The sequence below is a fragment of the Sapajus apella genome, unplaced genomic scaffold (assembly GCF_009761245.1).
Source record: "Sapajus apella isolate SASKATOON/1434 unplaced genomic scaffold, GSC_monkey_1.0 scaffold12, whole genome shotgun sequence".
Lineage (NCBI taxonomy): Eukaryota > Metazoa > Chordata > Mammalia > Primates > Cebidae > Sapajus > Sapajus apella.
Window position 1 is genome coordinate 21,438,167 of NW_022436952.1, and position 14,145 is coordinate 21,452,311.

The 14,145-nt window shown below is 41.6% G+C and overlaps 1 protein-coding gene across 5 annotated transcripts in view; it reads right to left on the reverse strand.

The window, feature by feature from the left end:
* DNAH9 (dynein axonemal heavy chain 9) overlaps positions 1 to 14,145 on the reverse strand; it is a 361,130-nt gene that overhangs the window by 111,850 nt on the left and 235,135 nt on the right. For all 5 annotated transcript variants that reach the window (XM_032280243.1, XM_032280245.1, XM_032280244.1 and 2 more), the window contains one exon: positions 6,832 to 7,092. In XM_032280243.1, coding sequence (XP_032136134.1) covers positions 6,832 to 7,092 — 261 coding nt within the window. The remainder of the gene's footprint in view (positions 1 to 6,831; positions 7,093 to 14,145) is intronic.

The window sequence follows — 14,145 nt, forward strand, 5'->3', positions numbered from 1 at the left end:
AGGAAATTCCTTGTGGGCCCCAAGATCTTCATCCTAAAACAGTTCTGTTGAATTTCATCCGGACAATGTAAATTGATAGCTTATCTTCAGAGGTACAGGACAAAGGATAGAACTCAAAATCATCCCTCTGTTCACCCGAGACAAATGATGTCTGATTGCTTCCTCTGCCTTATGTTTATGTTATCTTACGTAAAAATGCAGATTCACTGAGCTAGATGGATACATAAGTGACCATTCCCCTACCCTCCGTTCACATGTGAACGGCCGAACAAAGACTAGAAAAGGAGGCAACCACTTGCCTCTTAACTTACCCACGCCCTTTGAAAACTGTTTTTCTCTTTCCGCAATACCTGCTCCTTTCCTTTTAAACATTGAGGCTCCCAGAACCTCTTTGGGAAAAGCACCGACCACATGTTTTCCCGTGGCTCTGTGTTCTTTCCTGGGCACATCCTTAACCTTGGCAAATGAACCTCCTCCAATGATTGAGACTTGCCTTGATCATTTTCTTTTATGAACACCCAGTCTCATTAGAATGAAACCCACTTAAAGGTAAAATAAAAGTGAGAATTAAAAAAGTCATTTCATTGAGTAAAGCTGAAGTGACTAAAAATATCTAAGGTTGGCAAGGATGTGGGAAAAGCTGTGTTCAGAACTGTAAGAACAACTATTTTGGATAGAAATGTGGCAGAATGTATTTTAAAAAAGAGCATATTATTTTAAGGGGTTCCAATTGTTTCCATAACAGATTACAACAAACTTACTGACTCAAACAACATGGATTTACTCTCTTTAGGTCACAAGTCCTAAAATCAAGGTTGGCAGGGCTGATGCCTTCTGGAAGCTTTAGTGAAGAATCGGTTGCAAGCCTTTTCCGCTTCCAGAGGTTGTCCTAGTCCTTGGCTCAGCCCCATATCACACAACATTTTCATGTTACTTCCTTCTGATTTTTTTTCTCCCTCTTCCATGGATCCCTGTGATTACTTTTAGGGCCCACCTGGATAATCCCAGATAATCTCCCTGTCTCAAGATCCTTAACGTAATTATATCTGCAAAGTCACTTTTGTTATATGAGGTGACATTCACATGCTTCAGAGATTAGGATGTGGATCTCTTTGGGGAGAGGCATTATTTAGCCTACTATGTTGTCCTGTCAAGCAATTGTACTTCTTGTTTGCCCAGAGAAATTCTTACAGGCAAACAATGAAGACACATGTACAAGAAAAATTGGATTGGAAAAAATAAGTGCTCAAAAATAGATGAATAATTAAATAGAATGCAATACTATTAGAAGACGGAGTACTACAAAGCATTAAGTAAAGGAGGTTTCAATACATGTACTGGCATGAAATAAAATAATCTTGTACCAAGAGGGAAAGTGAGATTCCACATGTGAGACCATACAATGTCCTTCTTTTACATCTGACTCATTTCACTTAGCATAATGTCTTCTAGGCTCATCAGTGTTGTTGCAAATGCAGGATGTCTTTCTTGTATAATGTTGATGGACATTTACGCTTTTTTCCATATTTTGGCTTCTGGGAATGATGCTGCAATGAACAAAGGAGTGCAGATATCTCTATGAGGTGTTGATTTCATTTCCCTTGGGCATCTACTCAAAAGAGGGATTGCTGGGTCATATGCGATTCTATTTTTAATGTTTTGAGAAGCCTCTATATACTGTTTTCCATAGCAGCTATACCAACTTGCATCCTCATGAACAGTGCACAAATAATCCCTTTTCTTCACACTTTCACCAATACATATTATCGTATATGGGAAATTTGCTAAGAAAGCAGATTTTCGCTGGGTGCAGTGGCTCACGCCTGTAATCCCAGCAACTTGGGAGGCCAAGGCAGGTGGATCACCTGAGGTCAGGAGTTCGAGACCAGCCTGGCCAACATGGTGAAACCCTGTCTCTACTAAAAATTAGCTGGGCGTGGTGGCACATGCCTGTAATCCCAGCTACTCAGGAGGCTGAGACAGGAGAATCACTTGAACCCAGGAGACAGAGGTTACAGTGAGCTGAGATCGCACCATTGCATTCCAGCCTGGGCAACAGAGTGACACTCCATCTTAAAAACAAGAAAAAAAAAAGTAGATTTTAGGTGCTCTTACCACACATACATAAATGTAACTATGTGAGGTGATGAATATGTTAATTTACTTGACTGTGGCAATCATTTTACTATGTATATGCATATCAAAAGTGTCATACCTTAAATATATACAATAAAACAGGAGAGAAAGTAATTTGGTAATATCCATTTGTATTAAAGATTTGCTTTATATGAGCATTAATACAAATACAAATGTGTAGAAAAACTGCAGAAATAGACACACCCCAAATTATTATAGGAGCTAGCATTTAGGAGAGATCAGGGGCTGAAGTGGAAAGTAAGGGTGACTGTACATTGAGCTAATATATTCTATACTATTTGAGTTATTTTCAACAACAAAAATGCTGTTACCTATTATTTGTATAAGAATAAATAAGTTCACTGTAAAAAAATGCATGGAAAATAAACAGAACATTCAAAGTATTCCTCTGTTGTGAGGGTGTGAAAGAGACCATGAAATTGCAAGATAAACCATTCCTAAATGAAGGCAGAAAAAGTTATACTGGATTTATGTTAGTTCATCTATAAAAACAAAATAAAACTGCCAAAATAGAGACTAAAAATGTGCAGAGACTTACTATCCACCTCTGGTTTATAGGTATTCTTTATGTATTAACTAAAGATTTATTGTTAACTTTGAAAATAATGAGAAAACAGAGAAACGGTCCTTAAATACTAGAGTCCTGAGAGTCCGGAAGGGTTTAAAGATAGTCCAGGAGTCCTCAGGTTCATGAAGCAGTATTTGTCCTTATACAGGTGGTGTACTATGGGCCATTCTATTTCATAAAAAAAAAGTGCTGTTGCAACCCAGTAATGAATTGCCACCTGTAGATTGTAAACTGGTCTACAGTTAAACTTCTTAGTGATGCATGGACTGTTAATTGTCTTGTTCAACTCAACTTTAGAGCCTCCTCTGTCACATCAGCTTCTGAGGCACCCACCTCTGTACCCACAGCTCAGATAAACCACAGCCTTTATTCATCTGGGTCTTTGTAAATGCTGTCCCTTCTTGGATGTTCTTTTCTACCGCCTTCTCCGTCTAGTAAAATACTCATCTTTATACTATCTGCTGAATGGGGTTTCTCTTCCGTATTTCCTACCTGGCCAGGCAGTTGGCTATGCCTTCTTCTGTGATCTCCAGTCACTGAAAATTTTTATTTCTGCTAACGTAACACATGCATATGGTTTACAAACTGCAATACCGCTACAAGGCTGGGAACAAAACACACACCCATTTCACGCCAATTCTGTCTCTCCAGAAGTCATCACTTAAAATTTCTTCCACCATTGCTTCTCAATTGTATTTCCTATTGATAAAGAACATGCTTATGCTGCTATTTTTTCATTTAAGACATTATCAAATGACTTCCTACTGAAGAGTGTGAATATTTAGTTATTGTTACTGACTTCTTTTCCCTCCCCCCATTATGGTTATATCAAACTTTTAGTTAAATTAACATTCAGTATGCACATGAATAGGACTATAAATATTGTTCACTTTGAATTAATTTTCTTTCTTGTATATCTTATTTTTTTCTGAAATTAATAAATATCTTTATTATTTGCTTCCTGATAAGGTGACTTTTGGGTAAACACCTGAAAGAAGAGTGGGAGATCATGGAGAGCCTTGGAAGAAGAGCCTTCCATGCTGAGGCAAGCACTAGTTCAAAGGTCCTGGGGTAGGACTGTGCTTGGAGCATTTGAGACCCATCAGGAAGGCTGGTGTAGGTGGAGCAGAATGGCAAAACGAAGAGTAGTAACTGATGCAGAAGAGGTGACACAGGCAAAATGATGGAGGGCCTTTTAGGCCATGGTGACATCTTTGGGTTTTGTTCTGTGATGGGAAACTATGGAAGATTCTGAACACAGAGATGACATGATCAAATGTGTGTTTTATAAAAAGATTACTCAGACTGCTGTAATGGGCAAAGACAGTGTTGGAGTATGGGTGGAGGCAGAGAGAGCAACTTAGAGACTGTTGCCCTAGTCCAAGGCAGAGATGATGGTGGCTTGGACCTCAGTGGTAGCAGAAGACAGGATCCAAAGCATTTGAATTTGGGATATATTTTTAAAGTAGTTTGCTAATAGATTGGATGGGAGCATAAAGTAACATAAAGAACCTGTTAATTCCTGTTTGCCCCTCTCAGTAATAGGGAAAAGGAACTTAGGAATCAAGGACTTCACTGACTTGTACCAAGCTATATACTAGTTTGAGGACAGCATCTATCATATTACCTGGCACACAGCAGGTACTCATTAAAAATGAGTTTCACTTCTGTTGTCTAGACTTCATAGTGTCATTTTCAGTATCCTATTCCATCACTTCTCAAGTTACATACCTATGACTTATTTCAGTCAATCAATTAATTAAATTAACCAACAAATTAACCAAAAGTATTTATGAATATTCATTTTGTTTCCAGTTTTGTAGAAACAGAAGTGATAACTATGGTTATGACAACATCACCACCAACAAATATTTACCGAGTGGCTATCATCTGTCAGCTACTTTTCATACACGAATCTCATTTAATCCTTGTAACAACATGGTGGGAAGGGTATTATCATTGCTTCCATTTCACAGACAAAAAAATGGAAGCTCAGAGAAGATAAAAATTCTCAGATCCACAGAGTTAGTAAGTAGTATAGCCAGTATTTGAACTCAGGTCATCTTAGGAAATATAAAACCTGTGTCAAAAGAACCTATGAAAGACACTTGTCGTCTGGGCAGGAAATGATCAGTGAACAAGACATGAAGGTGTATAAATAAAGTAGTTCCATCTTTTGTGTTCTGGAAATCAGAAACCAAAGAGATAGATCTGGAATGTAAGGTTGACTTTGAAATACTAGTAAGATTTAGATGGAATGAAAGGAGAGGGAAGCCTAATTGAGGAAGGGGATAGGTACGGCCTAATCAAAGGCCTCCAGGTGAGCAGAGTGTTGCTGAGAGGGGCCAGAGAGAAGCCTGTCTGGCTTTAGGGAAGCTTCAGGCTCAGACATAGTGGCACAGCCAGGTCACACCTCTGATCCTGGTCTACCCAATGATATAGCAAATTCCTAACAGAGAAATCTTTTGTTTTTCATTGCAGTAGAGACCCATTTAAGAACTTTATTGGCATTGAAACGCCCTTACTTTTAGGGTTTCCCTAGACCACATCATAAAAAACACAAAAATGCACTCACATCTCATATTAAATACAATTTCATTATAACCATATGTAATAGGATTTTACAATGTGTCTAGTTGAGATGCTACATTCCAAAGTGAGGTATGAGGTGACTATGCAGAATTAAAGAAGGTTTCAGAAGATTAGCTTTTTTGACTCTTCAACCCTTTACTCTAATTGAGGATATAAGAGGGTCAGGAAGTTAAAGATTAAGAGGAATCTTTCATGAGGATTACTGGTGCATCCCACCCACTGTGGCTTAAAGGGAGGATGCGGGGCAGCTATCCTTTTCCACATAAAATATGGAAGGAGGGACTTCAAAGAGACTACTCAGTGAGCTTAATATGTTTTGCCTGCAGTTTGAGAAGCACAGTAGACTGAGGTCTAACCTACATCCCAGAAATCTAGAGTGCGTACAAATAGCGGGCTAACCCTGAGACATGCGGGCAGAGTATTCTGCATTGGGGGGCCTCTGAGCGCTTGTTTGGGGAAAGGTGGTGTGGGAATCTCCAGTGGACCAGAAGAGAGCCACCTGCATGGCTGAGTCACCACAGGTTGTTTTAGATCTTGTCCAAGTGTTTCATCTGAAGGAAGAAAGGGAATTGCCAGACTCTCGGGAGAAGGAAGAGAAAGCAATCTGTAGGCGTGAGGTGCCCAGGGACTGTTAGAGGATCTCCAAAAAAACATATGTGAGCATCTTAACAGAAAAGGAGGCAGCTTTCTGTCCATCTCTGGTGCCAACTCATAATGGCTTGAGTCTGACTGCCCCCTTTTTCCTTCCACCTTTGCCTCTCAACCATAGTTATCCAAGTGAGAAAAAAGGTTAATTGTGAAAAATGAGAAAAGAAATGAGTAGCTAAGCTTCATGCCCTCTCCACCTTCCTTCCAGAGTAAATTTAAAGGAAACCAAAATAAAATGGCTTCATAAAGACATCTTACAAGTCATGCTTCTTCTATCACACGGTTATGGATATGAGTTTGATTTAGTTGACACACAGTTATGTGGTTGCCTCTTAATTAAATACTAATTTTGATTTTATAGATCAAAAAATATATTTTGAAGTTAGCATCTTATTTTGTTCTGTTATCTTAAACATTTAACATAAGAACCTTAAAGGGCTCATGTGTCCCAAAGAACCTCATGGGCAAAATGGTCCTGGGTTACCAGAGCAGGAAGATCTCTGGGACTGGATTTTGAAGATGTAAATTCAAGTCTCCGCTCTAATATTTAAGTCTATGGCTCTGGGCTAGTCTGTCCTCCACTCTGGGCCTTGGTTTTTCATATGTGAAGTGAGGATTTGGATCAGCTGACTTTTCACATTCTGGCTGGTCCTAAGATTCCCATCTCTGGGATTTCATTGACAGCTCATGGAACTGATCAGATAGTCCTAAGAAATGTTTGCTTGCTTAATGAGTAAATTAGTGACAGCTGGAGCCCACAACTAAACCCTCACAACTTTGTCCTTGCATCTCTTGGGAATGCCAAGATGGTCTCTGGGTTTACCAGCCCCCAAGGGATAAGCAGGTATGGCAGACAGTCCTCCTACCTTGTTGAGGGTGTTGAGAGCTTCCTGTGCTGCCGTGAGTGCTGGTTCAGCCTTTGCCAGGTCTTCCTCACAGTCCTTCTGCTTCTGTTTCACCTCTAGCATGATGAGGGCCACCTTCTGCTCTTCCCCATCTGCCATGACTTTTTCTTTGCTCACTTTGTCAGTCTCCACACCCACCACCTGAATCAGTTTGTCTGCATCTTCATTTTTCTGCTTCAGCTCCAATTCCTGGGCAGCCAGCTTGGCTTTCAGATCATCCACCTGCATTGGAGAAGCATGGGACTTATCAGGAGTTGTGACCAGGACTCTGGGCACTGAACTAGTCATTGGTCTCTTAGGCATGACCTGAGGACCCAACTCTGCGGAGATGACAGATGACAGCTCCTGATACAAAGGTACAAAGCTATGCTCTCAGATGGGACCAGGCTTCCCCCATCTGGGTTTCTTTCCCAGGAACTCTGCATATCCTCTCTCTACCATAGTGAATGTGTTGAAATATCCTAATAACATGTGCCCTGGCTTTTTTTTTTCTTTTTTTCCTTTATTGAGACAGAGTCTCACTCTGTTGCCCAGGCTGGAATGCAGTGGTGTGATCTTGGCTCACTGTAACCTCTGCCTCCTGAGTTCAAGCAATTCTCCTGTCTCAGCCTCCCAAATAGCTGGAACTACAGGCATGTGCCACCAAGCTCCCCTAATTTTTCTATTTTTAGTAGAGGCAGAGTTTCACCATGTTGGCCAGGCTGGTCTCGAACTCTTGACCTCAGGTGATCCATCAGCTACGGCCTCCCAAAGTGGTAAAATTACAGGCATGAGTCACCGTGCCTGCCCCTGACATTTCTCCTTGGTGCCTTGATGCCCAAATGGCCTAGGTTGCTTCTCACTGACATTGGTAGCTATGTCTTACAAAGCTTCATGTACTTAACATAATACGTTTCACATACTGGGCCCTTAATAAAGATCAGTCATACTTTAATTAAAAGTGGCCAATGTAGAGTGTGCCAAAGATTTAACAAGATATAAAAAAAGAATGTCTACTGTGAATGCTGAGAGACTGAATGTCCAGTGGACAATGACAGAACAGAGATAAAAACTGACCTTTCATTCACAACTTGAAGCAACCTGCTTAGGAACAAACCCCCTCACTACAATAACCAGTCTAGGAAGCCAGCTTGCTTAGTCAGACTTGTAGGAAGTCAGACTGCTATCTCTAGTAATATTCCAGGAAGACAAACAAAACCCCCTACAGCAACTGGCCCCCAAATGGCCAAGACTTAATAATAAACAACTTCCTTAATTTTTATCCCTGCTTCCAACCATGAACCAACCAGAGAAAGGCAAACATGCTCCCCTAACCAATCACGTAGAACACCTGACTTCCAGTGAGCCCACCTACTGCTGCTTCCAACTATGGACCAACCAGAGAAAGCCAACATGCTCCCTTAACCAATCATGTAGAGCACCTGACTTCCAGTGGGCCCGCTTACTGCTGCTTCCAACTGTGGACCAACCAGAGAAAGCCAAACATGCTCCCCTAACCAATCACGTAGAACACCTGACTTCCAGTGAGCCCACTTACTGCTGCTTCCAACTGTGGACCAACCAGAGAAAGCCAAACATGCTCCCCTAACCAATCACATAGAACACCTGACTTCCAGTGAGCCCACCTACTGCTGCTTCCAACTGTGGACCAACCAGAGAAAGCCAAACATACTCCCCTAACCAATCACGTAGAACACTTGACTTCCAGTGAGACTGCCAGCAGCATCAGCATGACCTAGGAACTTGTTAGAAGTGCAAACTCTCAAGTCTTAATCCAGACGTACTGAATCAGAAGTTCTGGGGGTGGCAATCTGCTTTAGCAGTGACTCTGATGCCCATCTAAGTTTGAGAGTCACCGGCCTAGTGTAATGGCCTTTTCAGATGCAAAGGAAAGACGCAGACCTATTTATTTCTAGAAAGTAAAGAAGCTATTTGTATTGGCAATACGGCCCATCAACTTTACATTCCAGAACGGCCTCCTGCCTCTCATTTTTCTGCAGTCTATTTCACGCAACATCCAAAGGTTACTTCAGAGCTCCTGGAACACGTCAAACAGATTCAAATGCTTTATGATGCAAAATGCACACGGGGAAAAATACAACTGAGGCTTAGACGCTGCTGCTAATTCCCTTTTCATGGCAGATCAAAAGAAAAGAAAAGGAAAGGGAAAAAAGAGAATGCTCTTTAATTTGGTGTATTCATAGAAACAGGAGACTTTGTGTTAACCTCAAACGGAGGCCTGCTCCCTAGAACTTGTCTTATATTCACAAGTGGGAAGGTTAATCCGTCTCCATCTCCCGTTGTTCAGCTGCACAGAGTTATTTCTACAGGGACAAAGATGCAATTGTAAATCAGAATGACTGAGCAGCGTAATCACTCCAGTCAGCAAACACACCAGTAACTTTTTGTTCCTTTTTAAATCTAGGGAGATTTGAGAAAATTAAAGTGGTTTTTTTTTTTTTTTTTTTTTTTTTTTGTTGGTGGTTTTGTTTTGGTGATTGCAGATACGGCTTATGACCTCAGGCCCAAGGTAAATAACCACCAGCACTGTGTATAGGAGTTTTGCAGCTTTTAAACCATGACATGGTGTGACGGGAAGGTCCCATCAGTTAGAACTAGGGCTCCCCCAACCAAGCTTCCGAGGAGATATAACTCAGGTTCACTGTATGGTTTTTCTGCAATAGAATGGGAAGTTGAAATGGTTACTTTAAATCTTTCTCTTCTCTCTAACTGAAAACACATCCCAGCTATACTCTGGAGGTGTCCTTATTTAGACACACCCACTCTTGGATGGGAAGGTTAAGAGGGAGCATGCCATAAACAAAAAAGAGACCCTTTTCTGCAGCCCTGCTGGTCCCCTGAATCGATATCATGGTGGTAAATGGTGCTGACTGAGTAGGGTGACAATGCAGTGGCGGTGGGTGGAACTCCCTTCTTCAAGAACCAGGCTCATGATGCTAAAGGGAGCAGTCAGGCTTCTCATGATGTTTCTGCAGAGCACTAGTCAGCTTGGGCATAAAACTGAGAAGGAACTAGAAGAACTGAAAAGGAGTGTTTTCTCCGCATTGCCTATGGGGGTGAACTTTCTTTCCTCTGGCAGCTCTAGGATTTGGGGAAAGATGGGATAGCATCACCGGCTGCCAGAGAAGGAGAAAAAGCCCAGGGCAATCAGCAGCAGTAAATTCTCCAATGAGGGCTGGAGACTGTTATTCCTCCAAACCTCATGTTGAAATCTGATCCCCTATGTTGGAGGTGGGGACAAGTAGAATATATTTGGGTAAGCGGGGTGGATTTGTCATAAAGAGATGAATGCCCTTCCTGTGAGGGTGGGTGAGTGAGTTCTCACTTTATTAGTTCCCTTGAGAGCTGGTTATTTTAAAAAGCCTGGCGTCTCCCTCCCCTCTCTCTCTTGCCATGTGATATCTGCACACACCACCTCCACTTTTCCTTCCACCATGAAAAGAAGGAGCTTGAGGCCTTCATCAGATGCAGATGTTGGTGCCATGCTTTGTGTACAGCCTGCAGAACCATGAGCCAAATTAACCTCTTTTCTTTAAAAACTGCCCAGCCTTAGGTATTCCTTTATAGCATCATAAACTGGACGAAAACAGAAGCGTAGAGACATTTTCTTGCTTTCTCTGTGTTCATGTAGTCATCCAGCACTTTCTGATATGAGTTTGAATTTCAAAGAAGCTTTCCTTTTAGATACAGATATGTCCTATCTATGCCTGTAAGGTTTGCCTGCCTAACAAATGTTCACCTTTATTCTGGTAACACAGTCTAACTTTCCTTTGGGGAACTCCCCCTTCTAAATCCTTATAGCTTGGGTGGAGCTTATTCTGGCTGTCATTTGATCCTGACTTGACCAATGAGAGGGAGAGTCTTCAACTATGGGAAAATCAAGATGTAAAAAATCTTACGCAGGTCTCTAGCTCCAGCCCTGTTCAAATTAAGCTCTATCTCTGACTTTTAAGTTACACAAACCGATTCTTTTTTTTTTTTTTTAGAAAGAGTCTCACTCTATTGCCAGGCTGGAGTTCAGTGGCGTGATCTTGGCTCACTGTAACCTCTGCCTTCCGGGACGAACCAATTCATTTATTTTGTTTTGTTGTTTTTCCTAAATCAACTTCAGTTGGATTTTCATTAGTTGCCATCAAAAAGGTCCTGATAACTACATCATGTAAACTCAAGATTTTCTCTTTCCTCTCTCTACCTTCCTTCCCATCCCTTCCCATCTTCCCTTACTTTCTTTCATTTTTAGATTTTTCTCACTAAATGAATTTGAGTTAGAACTTTTCACTTATAATCAAAAGAATTCTAAATATATCATCATGAATTATTAAACTGTCAACTTCAGGTAAGTTTGATGACCTGAGACTATTTGAAAACCCCAAGAGAAATTGAATTTAAGATTCCAGATTGACAGATTGTGGATTAAGTCCTATATGCAGGCAACTGGCAATGGCCTTTAGGTATTTTATAAACATTTCTTCAATCCAACAACCCTCTCTTTCCTCATGACCTGAGTTAGATGTAGGATCTGGGAGGACAGTGGCCTCTGAGCAGTGCCAGTGAGGGACAAGTGAATCCTAAGTCACGAAAGGGGAACCTGACAATACTAAGAGAAAGGATGCAATGACACCAGCTGTGAGGCTTCAGTTGACACTGACGCAAAAATAGAAGATGCCACCCAAAGATCCAGTAGGACCAGCACTTGTCACCAGAGCCAATGAGAACTGGAGGAGTCCACCAGGACAGGATGTTTCATCACAAGCTGCCTTTGGAAACCCAAGCTCATCACAGAGAGAAGGAGGAGGGAAAGACCCTTCGGAGGGAAAAGGCCTGTGGGAGTTTTCACTCTGAACTGACTGCCCTCAAAGGCTAAGCTTTTAACTTGATGTGACTAAGTCGCAATGCAATGCAAGATTAATATTAAGAGCTTTCTACTCTTAAATGAATAAGATGGATCCAGAGCTATGTTGAATTCAGCTATAGAAAAAATAAAGCTACATTTATGATCAGCTCTAAGAATGAAATTATAAGTCTGAAGTTTATGAACTTTGACCAGGCATAGTGGCTTATGCCTATAATCCAGGTACTTTGGGAGGCCCAGGCAGGAGGATCACCTGAGGCTAGGAGTTTGGGACCAGCCTGGCCAACATGGCAAGACCCCACCTCTACTAAAAACACAAAAATTAGCTGGGCGTGGTGGCATGGGCCTGTAGTCCTAGCTACTTTGGAAGATAAGGCATGAGAATTGTTTGAACATGGGAGGCAGAGGTTGCAGTGAGCTGAGATCAGGCCATTGCACGCCATCCTGGGCGACAGAGCAAGACTCTGTCTCAAATATAAATAAATAAATAAGAAAATAAATAAGTTTATTGACTTTATCATATAATTGTTAATTTTGTCACTGTTGCAATTATCATTACTACTTCTAACATAATTATCATTGCTAAATAGATCTGTATTCTCTCTGAGCTAAGGCTCTAACATTCATTTAGCCTACTCCCACCAGATTATGAGCATCAAAACCTCTCATAATCAAGTAGTAGGATGCCAATACAAAATAACTCAAGTCCTTAGCCTTATACCAATATTTTAGTGGTATACTTCGGTCTTTTTATACCAAAAAAAGCAACTGCAGATTAAGAGTTTATTATAGAGTTAGGAACCATATATACCATTTTTTTTTAACAGAAGAAGAATTGCTATAACCATCACTAAGTGTTTATGGAATGAATACCATGTGCACAATATTGCCAAGAGTTATACTCTACCCCCACTCTGAGCAGGTGATGTTGGGACTGCTCAGTGTTTATTTGCCTCTCCACCCATCATCTATTCACCTATCCATTTATTCACCCATTTGTAGAGTGCTTGCTACGTGTCAGTTCCTGATGATCAAAGATAAATGAATCCTGATCTCTGCCCTTGAAGGACTAACAGCAGTATAGCTTGATATACGCAGGATGAGAAACATAATTCAAGGAGGGAACCAGAGAGAAGGGAATGCAGAACTGCTCAGAGTTTAGAAAGGGCTTCTGGAGCAGGGGATGCAAAATGTTCAGGTCTTGGAAGTGATGACAAGGTGGGGGGCACACATAAAGATCAGAGATGTGAACTAGTCATAGAGTTTTGGGGGCACTGCAAGAGTACTGTTAGACTGTAGGGTACAGTGTGGTAGAACTAATGAAGAAGATGGAGAAATAGGCAAGGGTGGTGCTGGTCTAGGGTGCTACCAGCATACAGTCTGGGAAACTAAACAGAACATTATTCATTCAGTAATTTATTCATTCAACAAATATTTAATGAGTTCCCACTCTGTTCAGGCACTGCCTTTTCTTCTCTTGTTGCTTAGGCTGGAGTGCAGTGGCACAATCTTGGCTCACTGTAACCTCTGCCTCCCAGGTTTAAGCGATTCTCCTGCCTCAGCCTCCTGAGTATATATAGGCAAGTATATATATATATACACACACACATACATATATATACTTGCTGGGTATATACACACACACACACACACACACACACATATATACACACACACACACGCGCGCGCGCGCACACACACACACACACACACACACACACACACACACATATATATACACATATAGATACACATAAACACATACACATACCCTGAGCTGGGATTATAGGTGCCTGCCACCACACCCAGCTAATTTTTGTATTTTTAGTAGAGATGAGGTTTCACCATGTTGGCCAGGCTGGTCTGGAACTCCTGACCTCAGGTGATCCACCCGCCTTGGCCTCCCAAAGTGTTGGGATTCCAGGCGTGAGCCACTGTGCCTGGCCTGGGCACTGTTTTAGGCACTTGGGATACATCAGTGGACAAAACTAACAAGAGTCCCTGCTCTTGTAGACCTTGTATGCAACAGCTGGAGATAGAGAACAGACAATAAATGTAACGAATAAGTAAACTACAAGATATGCTAGCTGGGGATAAGTGCTATGGGAAAATAGTAAAAAAGAGCAGAATCAGGGAACAAGAAGTGGTGAAGGGTTGTGCTTTAAAATGGAATCATCAGGGTAGGAGTCACTGAGAAGGTGGTATTTGAGCAAAGAACTCAGCCATGAGGGTATTAGAGGGAAGACATTGCAGGCAGAGGCAATAGCGGATGCAAAGACCTGGCATGTCTGCGGAGTGATGAGGTATCCTTGCTGGTGAGGGATGTCACAGGCTGGGGTAGGCAGACTGGGGAGGAGCCATGGAGGCCACTGGGATAAGAGCAATGGGGCACAGGTTTTGAG